At 43.5% G+C, this 21,998-nt stretch overlaps 1 protein-coding gene across 4 annotated transcripts in view; it reads right to left on the reverse strand.

Moving 5' to 3' along the window:
- The window catches only part of arhgap24 (Rho GTPase activating protein 24), a 212,670-nt gene that overhangs the window by 47,617 nt on the left and 143,055 nt on the right, over positions 1-21,998 (reverse strand). For 3 of the 4 annotated variants that reach the window (XM_042326458.1, XM_042326457.1, XM_042326460.1), the window contains one exon: positions 1-21. This exon is cut by the window's left edge and continues 102 nt beyond it. In XM_042326458.1, coding sequence (XP_042182392.1) covers positions 1-21 — 21 coding nt within the window. Of the gene's footprint in view, positions 22-10,658; positions 10,850-21,998 lie in introns of those variants that run through there. The other variant, XM_042326461.1, reaches the window with a different exon arrangement.

Here is a 21,998-nt window from a genome sequence, read left to right on the forward strand (position 1 = left end):
TCATCCGTTCCCTGTCTCCTCCTGCAAGAAAGGAAGAGCAGAATGAAGGAAAAACAAAGTGTGAGTAAAACATGAAGACTTGATGAGGACCGAAGAGGTCAAAATGTCTCCATGGAAACCACATGGAACAGTGGAGGCTGCTGAGGGGAGGACGGCTCACAATAACGGCTGAAACAGAGCGAATGGAATGGCATCAAACACCTGGAAACCATGTGTTTTGTTTATTTTTACCATTCCACTAGACCATCCTCCCGAATTAAAGTGCCACCAACCTCCTTTGACATGGACGCATAGAATGCATAGTTTCTTTTCTTATCATTCGAAAACATTAAATGGTAGGGTATGATAATAACAGTTATCATCTGCTGTAACATTACTAACATAATAAGAACACAATAAATTGTCAAAACCACAGTAAATGACTTATTCAATAATAACAGTGTCAGCCTAACAGATGCTTGTCGGAAGTGGGTCTGTGTCTGTGGTGTTATAATGGTCTGTAATTACAGTGTGACTTAGAGGGGGTCATTGACGCCCCAAGGGCTGACAAAATCAAGGTGCGGACAGACACAAACATCAAGGGCTTTCACAGTCTCAGAGAGTGTGTGTGTGTGTGTGTGTGTGTGTGTGTGTGTGTGTGTGTGTGTGTGTGTGTGTGTGTGTGTGTGTGTGTGTGTGTGTGTGTGTGTGTGTGTGTGTGTGTGTGTGTGTGTGTTTGTAACATCAAGGGCTCTCAGCCTCACACATCAGGAGTATGCCTTCCAGACAGACCAGATGTACAACCTTAGAGACATTTCACCTCTATGGCCTGATAATCACACCAACTGTCTATGGCCTGATTATCACACCAACACTGTCTATGGGCTGATCACACCAACATTGTCTATGGCCTGATCACACCAACACTGTCTATGGCCTGATTATCACACCAACACTGTCTATGGCCTGATAATCACACCAACACTGTCTATGGCCTGATAATCACACCAACACTGTCTATGGCCTGATAATCACACCAACACTGTCTATGGTCTGATAATCACACCAACACTGTCTATGGTCTGATAATCACACCAACACTGTCTATGGCCTGATTATCACACCAACACTGTCTATGGCCTGATAATCACACCAACACTGTCTATGGCCTGATAATCACATCAACACTATCTATGGCCTGATAATCACACCAATATTGTCTATGGCCTGATAATCACACCAACATTGTCTATGGCCTGATTATCACACCAACATTGTCTATGGCCTGATAATCACATCAACACTGTCTATGGCCTGATAATCACACCAACACTGTCTATGGCCTGATAATCACACAAACACTGTCTATGGCCTGATTATCACACCAACACTGTCTATGGCCTGATAATCACACCAACACTGTCTATGGCCTAATAATAACACAAACACTGTCTATGGTCTGATAATCACACCAACACTGTCTATGGCCTGATTATCACACCAACACTGTCTATGGCCTGATAATCACACCAACACTGTCTATGGCCTGATAATCACATCAACACTGTCTATGGCCTGATAATCACACCAATATTGTCTATGGCCTGATAATCACATCAACATTGTCTATGGCCTGATTATCACACCAACATTGTCTATGGCCTGATAATCACATCAACACTGTCTATGGCCTGATAATCACACCAACACTGTCTATGGCCTGATAATCACACAAACACTGTCTATGGCCTGATTATCACACCAACACTGTCTATGGCCTGATAATCACACCAACACTGTCTATGGCCTAATAATAACACAAACACTGTCTATGGTCTGATAATCACACCAACACTGTCTATGGCCTGATTATCACATCAACACTGTCTATGGCCTGATAATCACACCAACACTGTCTATGGCCTGATAATCACATCAACACTGTCTATGGCCTGATAATCACACCAACATTGTCTATGGCCTGATTATCACACCAACATTGTCTATGGCCTGATAATCACATCAACACTGTCTATGGCCTGATAATCACACCAACACTGTCTATGGCCTGATAATCACACAAACACTGTCTATGGCCTGATTATCACACCAACACTGTCTATGGCCTGATAATCACACCAACACTGTCTATGGCCTAATAATAACACAAACACTGTCTATGGCCTGACTGTCTGTCCGCACTAATAGCTTAAGATACTACCGTAATGTAGTGTATATAAGATTTTATCGTAATGTAGTGTATATAAGATAGTACCGTAATATAGTCTATATAATATACTACCGTAATGTAGTGAGTAGAAGATACTACCGTAATGAAGTGTTTTTAAGATACTACCGTAATGTAGTGAAAACAAGATACTACCGTAATGTAGTGAAAACAAGATACTACCGTAATGTAGTGAAAACAAGATACTACCGTAATGTAGTGAAAACAAGATACTACCGTAATGTAGTGAAAACAAGATACTACCGTAATGTAGTGAAAACAAGATACTACCGTAATGTAGTGAAAACAAGATACTACCGTAATGTAGTGAAAACAAGATACTACCGTAATGTAGTGAAAACAAGATACTACCGTAATGTAGTGAAAACAAGATACTACCGTAATGTAGTGAAAACAAGATACTACCGTAATGTAGTGAAAACAAGATACTACCGTAATGTAGTGAAAACAAGATACTACCGTAATGTAGTGAAAACAAGATACTACCGTAATGTAGTGTATATGATAGCCACTCCCTTATTTTCCCCTAGGGCTGGCTGAGTATCCTGTATCAGGCTCTCTGTGGAAAACGGCTCTAAAACACTCACTTAGACATTTGATACATGTCGTTGCAGGGCTTGAAGGGGCTTGACTAAGCTTCCAGATGCAACGCTCTTATTACCGTGACAACAGTACCAGACCTGTGTACCAGCCAAACCCCTCGTGGAAATGCGTACTGTAAACCTAGACCAGTCAAGTGACATTCTTCAGATAGAGATCTTGTACGAATCTTGTTGAAGTCTGCTTGGAGATGCAGCCTAGTAGTTAACAGAGAAATGATTGGGCACAGACTAAATTATGAATGTGGTTGGTGCTTTCTGGACCTCTCCCCAGAGACCTCTTCCATTCTCTCCATTGATTTTCATCCAGTAGGAGATATCGCTGTGTCAGCGATTAACAATGTATTTATAGAACTGCAGCATGAATACTAACCCGTGTTTAGTCAGGATCATGACACTGTAAACTAACCCATGTGTTTAGTCAGGATGATGACACTGTAAACTAACCCGTGTGTTTAGTCAGGATGATGACACTGTAAAACTAAATGTTTCTCATGATGTCAAGCAAAGAGACACTGAGTTTGAAGGTAGGCTTTGAAATACATCCACAGGTACACCCCCAATTGACTCAAATGATGTCAATTAGCCTATCAGAAGCTTCTAAAGCCATTAAATCATTTTCTGAAATTTTCCAAGCTGTTTAAAGGCACAGTCAACTTAGTGTATGTAAACGTCTGACTCACTTGAATTGTGATACAGTGAATTATAAGTAAAATAATCTGTCTGTACACAATTGTTGGAAAGATTACTTGTGTTATGCACAAAGTAGATGTCCTAACCGACTTGCCAAAACTATAGTTTGTTAACAAGAAATTTGTGGAGTGGTTGAAAAAACAGTTTTAATGACTCCACCCTAAGTGTATGTAACCTTCTGACTTCAACTTTATATACACTGAGTGTACAAAACATTAAGAACACCTGTTCTTTCCATGACATAGACTGACCAGGTGAATCCAGGTGAAAGCTCTGATCCCCTTATTCAAATCAAATCAAATCAAATTTTATTTGTCACATACACATGGTTAGCAGATGTTAATGCGAGTGTAGCGAAATGCTTGTGCTTCTAGTTCCGACAATGCAGTAATAACGAGCAAGTAATCTAACTAACAATTCCAAAAAAACTACTGTCTTATACACAGTGTAAGGGGATAAAGAATATGTACATAAGGATATATGAATGAGTGATGGTACAGAGCAGCATAGGCAAGATACAGTAGATGATATCGAGTACAGTATATACATATGAGATAAGTATGTAAACCAAGTGACATAGTTAAAGTGGCTAGTGATACATGTATTACATAAGGATGCAGTCGATGATATAGAGTACAGTATCAACGTATGCATATGAGATGAACAATGTAGGGTAAGTAACATTATATAAGGTAGCATTGTTTAAAGTGGCTAGTGATATATTTACATCATTTCCCATCAATTCCCATGATTAAAGTGGCTGGAGTAGAGTCAGTGTCATTGACAGTGTGTTGGCAGTAGCCACTCAATGTTAGTGGTGGCTGTTTAACAGTCTGATGGCCTTGAGATAGAAGCTGTTTTTCAGTCTCTCGGTCCCAGCTTTGATGCACCTGTACTGACCTCGCCTTCTGGATGACAGCGGGGTGAACAGGCAGTGGCTTGGGTGGTTGATGTCCTTGATGATCTTTATGGCCTTCCTGTAGCATCGGGTGGTGTAGGTGTCCTGGAGGGCAGGTAGTTTGCCCCCGGTGATGCGTTGTGCAGACCTCACTACCCTCTGGAGAGCCTTACGGTTGAGGGCGGTGCAGTTGCCATACCAGGCGGTGATACAGCCCGCCAGGATGCTCTCGATTGTGCATCTGTAGAAGTTTGTGAGTGCTTTTGGTGACAAGCCGAATTTCTTCAGCCTCCTGAGGTTGAAGAGGCGCTGCTGCGCCTTCCTCACGATGCTGTCTGTGTGAGTGGACCAATTCAGTTTGTCTGTGATGTGTATGCCGAGGAACTTAAAACTTGCTACCCTCTCCACTACTGTTCCATCGATGTGGATGGGGGTGTTCCCTCTGCTGTTTCCTGAAGTCCACAATCATCTCCTTAGTTTTGTTGACGTTGAGTGTGAGGTTATTTTCCTGACACCACACTCCGAGGGCCCTCACCTCCTCCCTGTAGGCCGTCTCGTCGTTGTTGGTAATCAAGCCTACCACTGTTGTGTCGTCCGCAAACTTGATGATTGAGTTGGAGGCGTGCATGGCCACGCAGTCGTGGGTGAACAGGGAGTACAGGAGAGGGCTCAGAACGCACCCTTGTGGGGCCCCAGTGTTGAGGATCAGCGGGGAGGAGATGTTGTTGCCTACCCTCACCACCTGGGGGCGGCCCGTCAGGAAGTCCAGTACCCAGTTGCACAGGGCGGGGTCGAGACCCAGGGTCTCGAGCTTGATGACGAGCTTGGAGGGTACTATGGTGTTGAATGCCGAGCTGTAGTCGATGAACAGCATTCTCACATAGGTATTCCTCTTGTCCAGATGGGTTAGGGCAGTGTGCAGTGTGGTTGAGATTGCATCGTCTGTGGACCTATTTGGGCGGTAAGCAAATTGGAGTGGGTCAAGGGTGTCAGGTAGGGTGGAGGTGATATGGTCCTTGACTAGTCTCTCAAAGCACTTCATGATGACGGATGTGAGTGCTACGGGCGGTAGTCGTTTAGCTCAGTTACCTTAGCTTTCTTGGGAACAGGAACAATGGTGGCCCTCTTGAAGCATGTGGGAACAGCAGACTGGTATAGGGATTGATTGAATATGTCCGTAAACACACCGGCCAGCTGGTCTGCGCATGCTCTGAGGGCGCGGCTGGGGATGCCGTCTGGGCCTGCAGCCTTGCGAGGGTTAACACGTTTAAATGTCTTACTCACTTCGGCTGCAGTGAAGGAGAGACCGCATGTTTCCGTTGCAGGCCGTGTCAGTGGCACTGTATTGTCCTCAAAGCGGGCAAAAAGTTATTTAGTCTGCCTGGGAGCAAGACATCCTGGTCCGTGACTGGGCTGGGTTTCTTCCTGTAGTCCGTGATTGACTGTAGACCCTGCCACATGCCTCTTGTGTCTGAGCCGTTGAATTGAGATTCTACTTTGTCTCTGTACTGGCGCTTAGCTTGTTTGATAGCCTTGCGGAGGGAATAGCTGCACTGTTTGTATTCAGTCATGTTAGCAGTGGTTCGTGCCTTCAGTTTCACACGAATGCTGCCATCAATCCACGGTTTCTGGTTAGGGAATGTTTTAATCGTTGCTATGGGAACGACATCTTCAACGCACGTTCTAATGAACTCGCACACCGAATCAGCGTATTCGTCAATGTTGTTGTCTGACGCAATACGAAACATCTCCCAGTCCACGTGATGGAAGCAGTCTTGGAGTGTGGAGTCAGCTTGGTCGGACCAGCGTTGGACAGACCTCAGCGTGGGAGCTTCTTGTTTTAGTTTCCTACAGTTGATGTACATCCTATTGATGTAACAATTGAGAAATTATTTGTATGTGTGCCATTCAAAGGGGTGAAAGGGCAAGACAAAAGATGTAAGTGCCTTTGAACAGGTTATGGTAGTAGGTGCCAGGTGCACCGGTTTGTGTCAAGAACTGCAACACTGCTAGGTTTTTCACACTCAACAGTTTCCCGTGTGTATCAAGAATGGTCCACCACCCAAAGGACATCCAACCAACTAAACACAACTGTAGGAAGCATTGTTGTCAACATGGGTCAACATTAGAGGTCGACCGATTAATCGGAATGGCCGATTAATTAGGGTCGATTTCAAGTTTTCATAACAATCGGAAATCGGTATTTTGGGGCGCCGATTTGTCGATTATTATTATTTATTTTTTTACACCTTTATTTAATCTTTATTTAACGTGGCAAGTCAGTTAAGAACACATTCTTATTTTCAATGACGGCCTAGAAACGGTGGGTTAACTGCCTCGTTCAGCGGCAGAGCGACAGATTTTCACCTTGTCAGCTCGGGGGATCCAATCTTGCAATTAATTAATTATTACAGTTAACTAGTCCAACGCAATAACGACCTGCCTCTCTCTCGTTGCACTCCACAAGGAGACTGCCTGTTACGCAAATGCAGTAAGCCAAGGTAAGTTGCTAGCTAGCATTAAATTGATCTTATAAAAAACAATCAATCATAATCACTAGTTAACTACACATGGTTGATGATATTACTAGATATTATCTAGCGTGTCCTGCGTTGCATATAATCTGACTGAGCAAACAAGCATACAAGTATCTGACTGAGCGGTGGTAGGCAGAAGCAGGCGCGTAAACATTCATTCAAACAACACTCTCGTGCGTTTTGCCAGCAGCTCTTCGTTGTGCGTCAAGCATTGCACTGTTTATCAACTCCGGAGATGGTGTTACCGAAGTGAAATGGCTGGCTAGTTAGTGCGCGCTAATTGCGTTTCAAACTTCACTCGCTCTGAGCCTTGGGGTGGTTGTTTCCCTTGCTCTGCATGGGTAATGCTGCTTCGATGTGGTGGCTGTTGTCGTTGTGTTGCTGGTTCGAGCCCAGGGAGGAGCGAGGAGAGGGATGGAAGCTATACTGTTACACTGGCAATACTAAAGTAAGAACATCCAATAGTCAACGGTTAATGAAATACAAATGGTATAGAGGGAAATAGTCCTATAATTCCTATAATAACTACAACCTAAAACATCTTACCTGGGAATATTGAAGACTCATGTTAAAAGGAACCACCAGCTTTCATATGTTCTCATGTTTTGAGCAAGGAACTTAAACGTTAGCTTTCTTACAAAGCACATATTGCACTTTTACTTTCTTCTCCAACACTTTGTTTTTGCATTATTTAAACCAAATTGAACATGTTTCATTATTTACTTGAGGCTAAATTTATTTTATTGATGTATTATATTAAGTTAAAATAAGTGTTCATTCAGTATTGTTGTAATTGTCATTATTACAAATACTTTTTTCTATTTTTAAATCGGCCGATTAATCGGTATCGGCTTTTTTGGTCCTCCAATAATCAGTATCGGCGTTGAAAAATCATAATTGGTCGACCTCTAGCCAACATCCTCGTCCTCCAAAACACGACCCTGCCAAGACGCACTGCTCGCTTAACCCGGAAGCCAGGGGCACAAATGTTTCAGAGGAAACACTATTCAAATGGCAAATGAAGTCAGCATGCATGTGCCCGGCCCACCACAAGGAGTCACTAGAGCGCAATGGGACAAGGTCATCCAGGCCAGCCCAACCCTCTTCTAACCCAATTGTGCGCCGCCTCATGGGTCTTCCGGTTGCAGCCGGCTGCGACACAGCCTGGGATCGAACCCGGCTCTGCATCAAGCACTGCGGTGCAATGCCTTAGACCACTGAGCCACTCAGGAGGCCAGGAAGGTGTTCTTAATGTTTTGGCTTGCTGTGACAGTCAAGACATATTACTAGTGAACGAGACTACAATAACAAATTCAATGGAATGTAAATGGAGTAAAAATTAATTTTCAGTCATCGAGGACAACCTGTCTTGAAAAACCAGACAAACAATAACTAAAGCAGTCAATTAACAACCATAAAGCTCACAGCATCAAGCCTCTCCCAACCCACTCTAGTTTCCCTTTACCTGGCTCTACCTCCCTCCCTTTACCTGGCTCTCCCTCCCTGCCTTTACCTGGCTCTCCCTCCCTCCCTTTACCTGGCTCTACCTCCCTCCCTTTACCTGGCTCTACCTCCCTCCCTTTACCTGGCTCTCCCTCCCTCCCTTTACCTGGCTCTCCCTCCCTGCCTTTACCTGGCTCTCCCTCCCTCCCTTTACCTGGCTCTCCCTCCCTGCCTTTACCTGGCTCTCCCTCCCTCCCTTTACCTGGTTATCCCTCCCTCCCTTTACCTGGTTATCCCTCCCTTTACCTCTACCTGGCTCAGCAGGTATCCTCACAGTAAGACCATGTTTTCATGTTTTTCACTGGCTCTGATTGTGAAATACGTATCCTGATGGATGATTAATGGACTATAGATCCAGGAACAACAAAATAATGATGATCCAGGACCATGTCCAAATTAGTGAAATCAGGACATGTGCGTTTCCTGTGCCCTTGGTGGCAGTGTGACCAGATTCACAAAACACTTCTCACGCAAAAACTTGATAAGTAAAACAAAACAAAAATAATATGAAGTTCATAAGATAGTTTGTAAGATTATTAGAATGTTTTAAGAATATTATTAATTATAGAATTTTTATTTTATTTATAAATGTTATTTTATCTAAATTTTGTATTCTTATTATATTTTTTAGCAGGTAGCCTAGCAGTTAGAGCGCTGGGCTAGTAACCGAAAGGTTGCTGGATCGAATCCCCAAGCTCACAAGGTGAAAATCGTTCTGCCCCTGAACAAGGCAGTTAACCCACTGTTCCCCGGTAGGCCATCATTGTAAATAAGAATTTGTTCTTAACTGATTTGCCTAGTTAAATAAAATGTAAAAATATATTTTTTTTAAAGACGATTGTCACTAGGCAACTGATTTAGCTAGCTAGCATTGGAAATCATATTACCATATTTCCTACTGAGATTACTGTTCTACAACATGTTCTTGGGTTTCCAATAATCAATACTGAAACTTTCAGATGAAGTTTGTGAGAGAATTAAGCCTGTTCAATTGCTTTCATTGGCTTATTCTCTCAATGCCCAGAGTTTAAGAAAACAGTTTATCTATCTTGAAATTAAGAACATTTCCAATAAGAAATACACTAACTTTATTTTTAAGAATTTCCTGCAGTCAAATGACCTAGTAGCCTCATGGGTGGAATGTTATTCATATTTTTCATAATTTCATAATTAATAAATGTAATCCATTCATTCCTATGGAGGACTGCTCCTGGGGAGTTACAATATGGGCAACCAGTAGCTTCACAGCCTCAATAGCTAATACATACATACACCTGCAATCCATGGTTTATATGGTTTATATACATCATTGGTTCTGAACTGTTGCATCAGAGCCACCACCATCTTCTTTAATCATTAACTGCCTTTGATAACTCCATGATTGGCCCTGCTGACCACAGTCCCATTGACTTCCTTTCAGAGGAAGCCCATACTTATTGTCATTATGGTCTCCACAGAAGAAGGGATAATTTTGTCAATTTAAAGGCTTAAAATCAGATGGTAACAAGTGCTACTCTTAGTATTGTGTTACACCACATTCAAATAGAATGACTAGAACAGGACAATATATTATATGTCTACGCTACACCATTCTGTTTCTGTTCACAGAATTTACATTTATAAAATGTGCGTCATTCGATATTTCATTTGTAGCAAGTTGGTATAAGAAATGTGTTAAGGATTTGAACGATTTGTGTAGCCTATTACTCACGGTCTTCTTCTTCAACACGCATGGCATGCCAATGGAATCTGTCCAAAACATTCGCGAGTCATTTACACAACGATCTATCATCAGTGGGAGACCACTACACTGCATCAGCTATTTTTCAGCTAATTATAGGCTATCCACGCGTTCTTTCACAATCACATGGAGCAATGTTCTGTCATGGCTGTACAGTATCCAAACGTTTAGAAAACATGTCAAATTAATTAATTCGATAGGCTATTTATTTAATGACACGTAACATGTAAATGCTATAGCTGCCTGTAAATATCTTTAAAACAATAATAGTTCCGTCTATTTCTACTGATTAAATTAAATCCAATCGACAATTGCCTTGGCAAGATTTAGTTTTCACAAGTCCATTTGGTGGATTGTAAAATAAATGCATGTGTGCAACAGCTTTGCGGTAAATAGTCTAATAAAGTCACAAACACTTAAGTATTAGGCTACACAGGAAAATACACTCGTGGTTACTGACCCGTCAACATGTAGTTCTGATTTCTGTCACATAAAACAGTTTGCCGTTCGGTAAATAGCCCCGTACTCCAATTTTATAAAGGCTCCTACTTCAGAATGATTTTCAACACATCAAGAAGGGTTCTCGCGGAACATGCTTCCCGCACCGGCTGATAGACAATGGGATTAACAACGTTCCAACCCCTCCCCTCCGCTCTCCCAGAGCTGTGCCGGTGATCGCGGGAGTAGAGCGAGAGAGAGGGAAAGAGAGAGAGAGAGAGAGAGAGAGAGGGGAAAAAAGAGAGAGAGAGACAGAGACAGAGAGAGAGAGAGAGAGAGAGGGAAAGAGAGAGAGAGAGAGAAAGAGAGAGAGTGAGAGAGAGAGAGAGAGAGAGAGAGAGAGAGAGAGAGAGAGAGAGAGAGAGAGAGAGAGAGAGAGAGAGAGAGAGAGAGAGAGAGAGAGAGAGAGAGAGGGAAAAAGAGAGAGAGAGAGAGAAAGAGAGAGAGAGAGAGAGAGAGGGAAAGAGAGAGAGAGAGAGAGAGAGAGAGAGAGAGAGGGAAAAAGAGAGAGAGAGAGACAGAGAGAGAGAGAGAGAGAGAGAGAGAGACAGAGACAGAGAGAGAGGGAAAGAGAGAGAGAGAGACAGAGAGAGGGAAAGAGAGAGAGAGAGAGAGAGAGAGAAGGGATTTTTTGGCAGAGAAAAGTAGACTCCAGAGAAAGAGACATGGTCTACAGATTTTCACTTTGCCTGAGTAGATGCGCTTTGCAGTATAGCATATGGTAGGTTTGTCTGCTTGTTGGCAATTTTAAGGGATTCATATTAGGCTACCCTATGCATACTGAGAAACAACTGGTATTGCACTTTTACAATGGTATTATACTCTAATGTATTAGTAACCCTGGTCACAAAGAAAACTATTTTCCTGATCTGACTCGAGCTCTCTGAACGTTTACATCAATCACTCTCACACTCGTTGACCTTAGACGTTCTTAGCCTCTGATTCCCTGTCTGGCCATGTATACCCTCACTGCATTCCTTACATGTCCTGTTGTCTACACGTAGTTCTTCCATAGAGGAGGTACTGTATCTTCCCCAGGATGTCCTGTATCACTGACAGAACTTATTATTATTATTTTTTTAGGGAAGTTCCCAGTGGTTATTCATACTGACTCTGACTCCTGAGTCATCAGGAGAAAATCCTATTTGATTGTAGAAGAGACATAGGCGTGACTCATCATATAAATGTACAGCGTCCCAGCCGTCCGTAAACCATTGTTAGGATGATGGAGCCTTGTGCCATGTCAATAACTGTGTATCACACTGTTGGACAGGACAGGGATCAGAGTGGACTGACAAAGTGACGTACTTCATTACACTTGAGAGGAATCAAGATTTGGTAACACTTTATTTTCATCGTCCATCTGTAGACACTCGACAAACTATTAATATACTTTCAGTCATTTTGAACAATTCCACTGAATTCCACTCGTAGGTTTGGTGAACAATGCCCCGGGGAGAGAGAGACCTTCGTTGGTCACACCTGGTTGAGTAATAGTGTGTACGTTAACTAGAAATACACTGACATTCCAAACGGAGTCGCCAGTCATCCACATGGTAATGTGAAGAGAGCTTGAGCAAAATTGGGAGCTGGTCCAATACGACTGTTTCTTCAGGCATTTCTCCATTTCTTAGGCATTGTGAGGATTGATTGTCATGCAAACGTTTTGAGATAGTCCCAGTGTCCCGGGACTGCCTTTGTTCTTATTGAAATAAAATGGCCTGTTGCATTTTCCAAATCTACGTCCCAAATGACCCTACTACTTTTCACTAGGGCTCAGGCCTGGTCTAAAGGAGTGTACTATATAGGGGATAGGGTGCCATTTGGGAAGCATCCCCAGTATTCTGTCTTTTTACCAAACACTAAACGTTGGAAGATGTTAAACAGGATTATATACAGCTGCATACCATAGCTGCTGAACCAAGCTCTCTCTCTCTCTCTCTGTGTGTGTGTGTGTGTGTGTGTGTGCGTGCATGCGTGCGTGCGTGTGTACGTGCGTGTGTGCATGTATGTGCGTGCGTGCGTGTGTGTGCGTGTGTGTGTGTGTGTGGGGGGTAGCTGCTTTACCAAACCAGTTCAGTTCCTTGTGCTATTTCCTGTTTCTGTTCTAGTTTCATTTTAGACAGCAGGGTCAAATTGGTGAATAGCAGGCAGAGAAGCAAATACAGTACAGTTAGTCTGGATACCGGATGCTAAACACAGTACAGTTAGTCTGGATACCGGCTGCTAAACACAGTACAGTTAGTCTGGATACCGGCTGCTAAATACAGTACAGTTAGTCTGGATACCGGCTGTTAAACACAGTGCAGTTAGTCTGGATACCGGCTGCTAAACACAGTAGAGTTAGTCTGGATACCGGCTGCTAAACACAGTACAGTTAGTCTGGATACCGGCTGCTAAACACAGTACAGTTAGTCTGGATACCGGCTGCTAAACACAGTACAGTTAGTCTGGATACCGGCTGCTAAACACAGTACAGTTAGTCTGGATACCGGCTGTTAAACACAGTACAGTTAGTCTGGATACCGGCTGCTAAACACAGTACAGTTAGTCTGGATACCGGCTGCTAAACACAGTACAGTTAGTCTGGATACCGGCTGCTAAACACAGTACAGTTAGTCTGGATACCGGCTGCTAAACACAGTACAGTTAGTCTGGATACCGGCTGCTAAACACAGTAGAGTTAGTCTGGATACCGGCTGCTAAACACAGTACAGTTAGCCTGGACACCGGCTGTTAAACACAGTACAGTTAGTCTGGATACCGGCTGCTAAACACAGTACAGTTAGTCTGGATACCGGCTGTTAAATACAGTACAGTTAGTCAGGATACCGGCTGTTAAACACAGTACAGTTAGTCTGGATACCGGCTGCTAAATAGCCTCCATGTCTTGATGTCTAAAAAAAACTGTAGCAATAATAATGTTGATTCTTTCTCAATTCAGTTGTTGTAACAAAGACTCCAGAATAAAAATGAAAAGGCGCCCCATGGTCATTAGTCTGTCCTCTAACGCCCTAATCTGGTGTAGAGAGAGAGTCAATAATAGTGACATCGTGTTTACTGTGGCAGCTGAAGAGACAAGAAGCAGCTCCGAAGCAATGTGAATGAAAAACAAACTGGTTTGAATATGCAAAGCCACGGTCCACAGATGCAGTACTATTAGTACAGTCTGCGTTCCCAATGGCACCCTATTCCGTCCACTGTGTACTACCTTTGACCAGAGACCTATAGACCCTGCTATAAAGTGGTGCACTATATAGGGAATAGGGTGCCATTTGTTACACATACATTGTACTGAGTTGAGCTGAAGCAGGACCAAGGCCTTGTCTTGACTGGGACATAGCTTGATGGCTGTTTGTTGTTGTCTACAGAGGGAGAGGGTGAGCAGTTCTCCTGTGTAATAAAGAATGGAATTGGCTGTTTACAGTAAACTCTGTACTGGGTGATTCCTCATGAAATCAAGACCAAAAAATACCATGATTTTTGGGTGATTTTCACAACATTTAATAAATAGAATGTTCCTTTTGGAGGAAAGATTGTTGACATTTATTTGGCATTGGTATCTAAAAGCAGAATTGAGAAATAATTGATCAAATTTGGCGTATTTATGGCATTTTGGCCTTACCCAGGCCTCCTTTAACCTCTACAGTATCGGTGGGCTTAAACACTTGTTAATCTAACTGCACTGTAGCTATTACAGTGAAAGAATACCGTGTTATTGTTTGAGGAGAGTGCACAGTTATGAACTTGAAAAGTTATTAATAAACCAATTTGGCACATTTGGGCAGTCTTGATACAACATTTTGAACAGAAATGCAATGGTTCATTGGATCAGTCCAAAATGTTGCACATACACTGCTGCCATCGAGTGGCCAAAATCTAAATTGTGCCTGGGCTGGAATAATACATTATGGCCTTTCTCTTGCATTTCAAAGATGATGGTACAAAAAATAATATCTATATTTGTATTATCTTTTACCAGATCTAATGTGTTATATTCTCCTACATTCCTTTCAGATTTCCACAAGCTTCAAAGTGTTTCCTTTTAAATGGTATCAAGAATATGCATATCGTTGCTTCAGGAGCTGAGCTACAGGCAGTTAGATTTTGGTACGTCATTTTAAGCGAAAATTGAAAAAAAGACAAAACCTTACAAGAGTGTGTCCCTGAATATCCATAGGGGAGCAGCGGGGGGGTCCAGGTGGTATCCGGCTAGTGATAGTGACTAAAGTTCAGAGCAGTAGGAGGGGGGTGGGGGGGAGTAACCGGGTGGTATCCGGCTAGTGATAGTGACAGGGCAGGGTACTAGGCGTAGGCCGGCCAGTGGTGACTATTTGACAGTCTAATGACCTTGAGATAGAAACTGTTTTTCAGTCTCTCGGTCACAGCTTTGATGCACCTGTATTGACCTCGCCTTCAGGATGGTAGCGGGGAGAACAGGCCATGGCTCAGGTGGCTGAGGTCCTTAATGATCTTCTTGGCCATCCTGAGACACCTGGTGTTGTATGTGTCCTGGAGGGCCTGTAGTGTGCGCCAATTGGTGCGTTCGGCTGATCTTATCACCCTCTGTAGAGCCTTGCGGTCAGAGGCGGTGGAGTTGCCGAACCAGGCAGTGATGCAGTATGCTCTCGATGGTGCTCCTGTAAAATACTGTGGGGGCACTCGGCGACGGGCCACATTTATTTCAGCCTCCTGAGGTTGAAGAGTCACTGTCGTGCATTCTTCACTACTGTGTCCATGTGGTTTGACCATTTCAGCTCCTTGAGGATGTGTACGGCGAAGGAATTTGCAGTTTTTGACCATCTCCACGGCGGCCTGTTGATGAGGATGAGGGGGGTTGCCCAACCTGGTTCCTACCGAAGTCCACAATGAGCTCCTTTGTTTTGTTGAGGGAAAAGTTGGTTACCTGGCACCACGCTGTCAAAGTGCCGACCTGCTTTCTCTAGACTGAGGACGCCCTGAGGGGACTGAGGACGCCCATCAGGAAGTCCAGGACCCAGTTGCATAGGGAGGAGTTCAGTCCCAGGAACGTGAGCTTTGTGGTGAGCTTAGAAGGCAATATGGTATTGAAGGCCGAGCTGCAGTCAGTGAACAGCATCCTCCCATATAGATTCCTTTTGTCCAGGTAGGTGCAATGGCGAATGCGTCTTCCGTGGATCTGTTGGGGCGGTAGACGAATTTGAGAGGGTGGAGTGTGTCGTGGGGGGGTGATATGGTCTTTGACTAGCCTCTCAAAGGACTTCATGATGACAGAAGAGAGTGCTTCTGGTTGGTAGTCATTCAGTTCAGTTACTTTCCCTTTCTTGGGCACAAGGATGATAATTGACATCTTGAAGCAGGTGGGTATAGCAGCCAGCTGGGGACGATTAGGGATGCCATCAGGGCCAGCAGCCTGAGCTAGAGAGAGGTTGAAAATGTCAGAGAACACAACGCGGCTAGGGATTCCGTCTGGTCAGGTTTAACACCCTTGAATGACTTGCATATGTCCTCCTTGGAGACTGTGAGCATGGCGCCCTCGTTGTCCTCATTGGTTTCCCATCATCTATGCATTTTTTATGAATCCGGTGACTGAGTCGGCCATTAATTTGATGTTATTCCCAGAGGAGCCCCTGAACATATTCCAGTCCTGGAGCATGGATTCAGATTGGTCAGAATCTTTGAGAGCATTTCTGGCGTCGGCCTGGGGCGGGATATACACAGCCGTGGCGATAATCCCTGAGAACTCTCTCGGAAGGTAATAAGGGCGACATTTGATGACCAAGTGTTCCAATATGAGAGAGCAGAAACTCTTAACTTCCTGTATGTTTCCCCCTGTCGTACCATGTGCTGTTGGTCATAAAGCAGAACCCATCTCCTTTGCTCTCGCCAGAGAGAGCCCATTCCTATCCACTAGATGAACTGTAAAACCTGCTGGTTGTATATAATCCGTTTGGATGTCAGAGGAAAGCCAAGTCTCAGAAAACAGAGTATGTTGCAAAATCATATTTCCCTCTGGAAGGAGATCCTCACTCTTGAGTTCCTCAAGTTTATTGACTAATTATTGAACATTAGCAAATAGTATGCTCGGTAACGGAGGACGGGTTGCCCGGCATTTCGATCTCACTAAGACCCCTCCACGTCTGCCTCTCCGTTGGCGTCTTCCTTTCCTTCTCTCCGGTAGGTCTCCCAGGCTACCCGGCATCTCACTGAAGAGGCTAGACCATTGCACCTCCGTCTCCGGGAATTTGGATAGGTCGAGTGGACAGTGAGTACCCAGCGGTTCATGTTCCAATTGTTCTACCCAGTTGTATGAAGTAATGTTTCAAAATTAACTGGGTACAAAAATTAAGAAAAACACTAGAAAAAACATGAGAAAAAGTAGAAACCTGCAAAATCTTGTATGAGCTCAATGGCAAAGCTACCATGTTTGTTGGCACCATCTTGGACAAAGCCCTCGATTAGATCAATTCAATCAGTGATTGATATAGAGGGGGACCATTGTCTCCTGACCCATCAAATCAAGGTAAATGTCAATCAATGACCACTGTAAAGGGCCAGACGATGTGCTTGACTGGAACACACACATCCTGGCAGAAAGCAATCAAACCTGAGATGTGAGAGATGCCAAGCTGCACCCACAGTGAGGTATGATTTTCGGTACAAATTAAGTGAAATGTCAAGAAGACAACTGTGCAGCTTCCTTCCATTCCTTCACTAAAACACACATCCCTGAACAGAGAGAGAGAGAGAGAGAGAGAGAGAGAGAGAGAGAGAGAGAGAGAAAGAGAATGTGTGTGTGAGAGAGAGAGAGAGAGAGGCAGAAAGAGAGAGATAAATGCTAAGCAGCACCCACGGTGAGATATTCAGGATATTCTATACAACTCTTGCTCTCCAGCTGCTAATGCCGGGCTGGCTGGCGTCTTTGTCTCCAGGGAGACCGTCGTGGCGTCGTCCCATGAAGAGTCCTGTCATGCTGAGGTATGCCCGCCAGAGAGGACTACAGTGCCTTGCCCTTGCCACCGGTTACCTGTAGCGACAGCTGTGACCACTCTGAATTGACCACGCTTCAGGCTCCAGACAAAGGAGGAGTCAGTGAGACCCTCATCACCTCCACATAAAACCTATTCAGCATTGTCTCATAGTACCTCCAGAAAATATCTCTCTGTACCTGATTTTGTGCAGGTACACTGCCTCATAGTACCTCGAGAAAATATCTCTCTGTCTCTGATTTTTTGCAGGTACACTGTCTCAGTGTGACCATAGACAAAATATATGGTATTGTTTCAAATATTGTCTCTCTCTCTCTCTCTCTCTCTCTGTGGTTTAGAAGCAACAAGAACTTTGTATAATGTAACTATAAGATATTCAGCGTTGAATTGAGACTTGAGTAAGTTATCCAAGCTATCAAGTCTGTGCCGTTGCCTTTCACCTGATAACATTTCATCTAGAATCATTAGTGACTGATAGGTATACTGACATGGGAGTTCCAGTTACCACTGCATTATGACACAGTAAGTACATTACTTGAAGAAACTCCACCTCTGCAGCGACAGCAACACGAACCTGTCAGTCAGTTAGATTAGGTCTCTGGCCGTCATTCACAGGTCAACACCTCCAGGCCTGCTCCATCTGGCCACGATGATAGGGATATGAAAGGGGCAGTACATGGACACCATAGAAATAGAATGACAGAATTATATATTAAAGAATTATATATTTAAAATAATTATATTTATGTGAGACAGTAAAGGAACAGGAACTGATACTCAAGGCAATCAAATGCCAGCCAGAGAGCAACTCTAGCAGATGTGGATCACTCTGGATAAGAGCATCTGCCCCATAATGCTTTGCTCGCTTGTGTGTATGTGTTGTGTTGGTCAGACTGGCTGGCCCTCAATAGGACCCTCAGCCTTAGAAGTAGTTCCATGAGCTGCTATGTGTTCCGGTCAGTGTACTTAATTAGTGATCTAGTATCTAACGCTAACGGCACCCTCACAGGTGGTCGACGACAAAGGTCTGCTCTGTACTGTAATTAACTGCAAATACCTGGGGGTCCTGAGACGTGCACAGGTCCTATTCTTGGTCCCACGTTTACTTAAAAGACTTCAGTAACAAACCAATAATTATCATGTGAAACATTTGACATTGTTTTGATGCATTGTCAATGTGAAAAGTAGCAGAGAGATTCCCCAAAGGACAAAAAAATGTTGTGGGAAAAACAGGCTACTTCTAAAATGAGCCCATCGTTTTCTCTGGCTCTGATCCTAGAGCCAAGTAGACATAGGAAGCAGCAGCTGCTGGGCGGTAAACAGACAATTCAGACACATAGCAGCTCAGCATTGTTTGGTCTGAATGACTAAAACATGCCACACTTCCTCCTGTTAGGTCCAAGGGACATAGCTACAGTTATTTTATGAAATAAAACTCAAATCAAATCACACACACCAGATGTATCAATAAAGTGTGTGTGTGTGTGTGTGTGTGTGTGTGTGTGTGTGTGTGTGTGTGTGTGTGTGTGTGTGTGTGTGTGTGTGTGTGTGTGTGTGTGTGTGTGTGTGTGTGTGTGTGTGGGTGTGGGTGTGTGTGTGTAACTCTTTCATTGGGCAAAGCAGAGCCCTGTGTATGACATGCAGGGACAAGTTGAGATTCAATATAATGTCTAATGATAGTCTGAGAACGTCTCAGTTCACCCACATAAATACCTGTCCTGTTCACAGAGCTGCACAGGAAGTCACACAGAGCTGCACAGGAAGTCACACAGAGCTGCACAGGAAGTCACCCCGAGGTCACAGGATAGGTAACTTTGGTAACATAGTGAGACAGATATTTCAACGGATGTATAAATGTGATGCATCTGCTTGGCATTTCCACTCACTACCAAATATGGTAGTGAAAGGAAGCCCACTGGCTGGCAATGGGAGAAGATGGAGCGAGATGGATTTTGGCCAACATTCTTCACATTTTCTCATCAATTAAACATTTGATCTCAGTACAGTGTTCTGTTCCCAAAACTAGAATCTGTTATGAACGGAGTTGACTAAGTTTTGTAGACTTGACCCTTTGCAAAAATGTTGCCCGGCATCTCAACCCCTCCACGTCTGCTTCTCCATTGGCGTCTTCCTTTCTTTCTCTCCGGTAGGATTCCCAGGCTACCCGGTACCTCACCGAAGAGGCTAGACCAACATCGTCTTCTTTACACCACAATGCTCCAACATCCTCTTCTATAAACAGCCTCTTTAAATAATTTAACAGAGCTTTGTTTGGCCATTTTACTTGTTTTTGTGAATCTTAGCTAGTGAATCTTAGCTAGCTAGATAACAGTGAGTAGCTTAGACAGCGTAGATTAGCCTGTTATTGAGCGCCAGAGATGTAGACCTACTCTGACTGACTGTCAGGTTCATGTTGCTGTCGCTGCATTGATGGAGTTTCTTCAAGTAATGTACTTACTGTGTCATAATGCAGTGGTAACTGGAACTCCCATGTCAAGGCTCCCGAGTGGCTTAGCGGTCTAAAGGCACTGCGTCTCAGTGCTAGAGGCGTCACTACAGACCCTGGTTCGATCCCGGGCTGTATCACAACCGGCCATAACTGGCGCACAATTGGCCCAGTGTCGTCCGGGTTAGGGTTTGGCTGGGGTAGGCCATCATTGTAAGTAAGAATTTGTTCATAACTGACTTGCCTAGTTAAATAAAGGTTCCGATTTTTTTTATTAAAAGACATTCTACACAAAATGCCATACCTAAGATGATATTACCTAACATACAGTGGCAAGTGAAAGTATTCACCCCCTTGGCCTTCTTCTCATTTTGTTGTCTTACAACCTGGAATTAAAATGGATATTGGGGGGAGGTTGATTTACACAACATGAATACCACTTTGAAGATGCAAAATATTTTATCTTGTGAAACAAACAAGAAAAACATGCGTGCATAATCATTCACCCCCACAAAGTCAATACTTTGTAGAGTCACCTTTTGCAGCAATTACAGCTGCAAGCCTCTTGGAGTATGTCTCTATAAGCTTGGCACATCTAGCCACTGAGATTTTTTGCCCATTCTTCAAGGCAAAACTGCTCCAGCTACAACAAGTTGGATGGGTTCCGCTGATGTACAGCAATCTTTACATCTTTAAGTCATACCACAGATTCTCAATTGGATTGAGGTCTGGGCTTTGACTAGGCCATTCCAAGACATTTAAATTCTTCCCCTTAAACCACTCGAGTGTTGCTTTAGCAGTATGCTTAGGGTCATTGTCCTGCTGGAAGGTGAACCTCCGTCCCAATCTCAAATCTCTGGAAGACTAAAGCAGGTTTCCCTCAAGAATTTCCCTGTATTTAGCTCTATCCATCATTCCTTCAATTCTGACCAGTTTCCCAGTCCCTGCCGATGAAAAACATCCCCACAGCATGATGCTGCCACCACCATCCTTCACTGTAGGGATGTTGGGTTTGCGCCAGACATAGCGTTTTCCTTGATGGCCAAAAAGCTAAATTTTAGTCTCATCTAACCAGAGTACCTTCTTCCATATGTTTGGGGAGTCTCCCACATGCCTTTTGGCAAACACCAAACATGTGAGTCCGTGAGTTTTGGTAGGCGGCCCTCTCTTGGCAGGTTTGTTGTGGTGCCATATTCTTTAAATATTTTAATAATGGATTTAAAAGGTGCTCCGTGGGATGCTCAGAGTTTCTGATAAAAAAAAATTATAACCCAACCCTGATCTGTACTTCTCCACAACTTTGTCCCTGACCTGTTTGGAGCTCCTTGTTCTTCATGGTGCCGCTTGCTTGGTGGTGCCCCTTGCTTAGTGGTGTTGCAGACTCTGGGGCCTTTCAGAACAGATGTACACTTATTTTTCACCATAATTTGCAAATAAATTCATCCAATGTGATTTTCTGAGATTTTTTTTCTCATTTTGTCTGTCATAGTTGAAGTGTACCTATGATGAAAATTGCAGGCCTCTCTCATCTTTTTAAGTGGGAGAACTTGCACAATTGGTGGCTGACTAAATACTTTTTTGCCCCACTGTATATACTGAGATCATGTGACAGATCATGTGATACATAGATTGCACACAGGTGGACTTCATTTAACTAATTATGTGACTTCTGAAGGTAATTGGTTGTACCAGATCGTATTTAGGGGCTTCATAGCATTTTTTTCTTAATTTCGCTTCACCAATTTGGACTATTCTGTGTATGTCCATTACATGAAATCCAAATAAAAATCTATACAAATTACAGGTTGTATTGCAACAAAATAGGAAAAATGCCAAGGGGGGTGAATACTTTTGCAAGGCACTGTACATAGGTCTATCTACAAAGTCA

The sequence above is a fragment of the Oncorhynchus tshawytscha genome, linkage group LG09, assembly GCF_018296145.1.
Source record: "Oncorhynchus tshawytscha isolate Ot180627B linkage group LG09, Otsh_v2.0, whole genome shotgun sequence".
Classification (NCBI taxonomy): domain Eukaryota; kingdom Metazoa; phylum Chordata; class Actinopteri; order Salmoniformes; family Salmonidae; genus Oncorhynchus; species Oncorhynchus tshawytscha.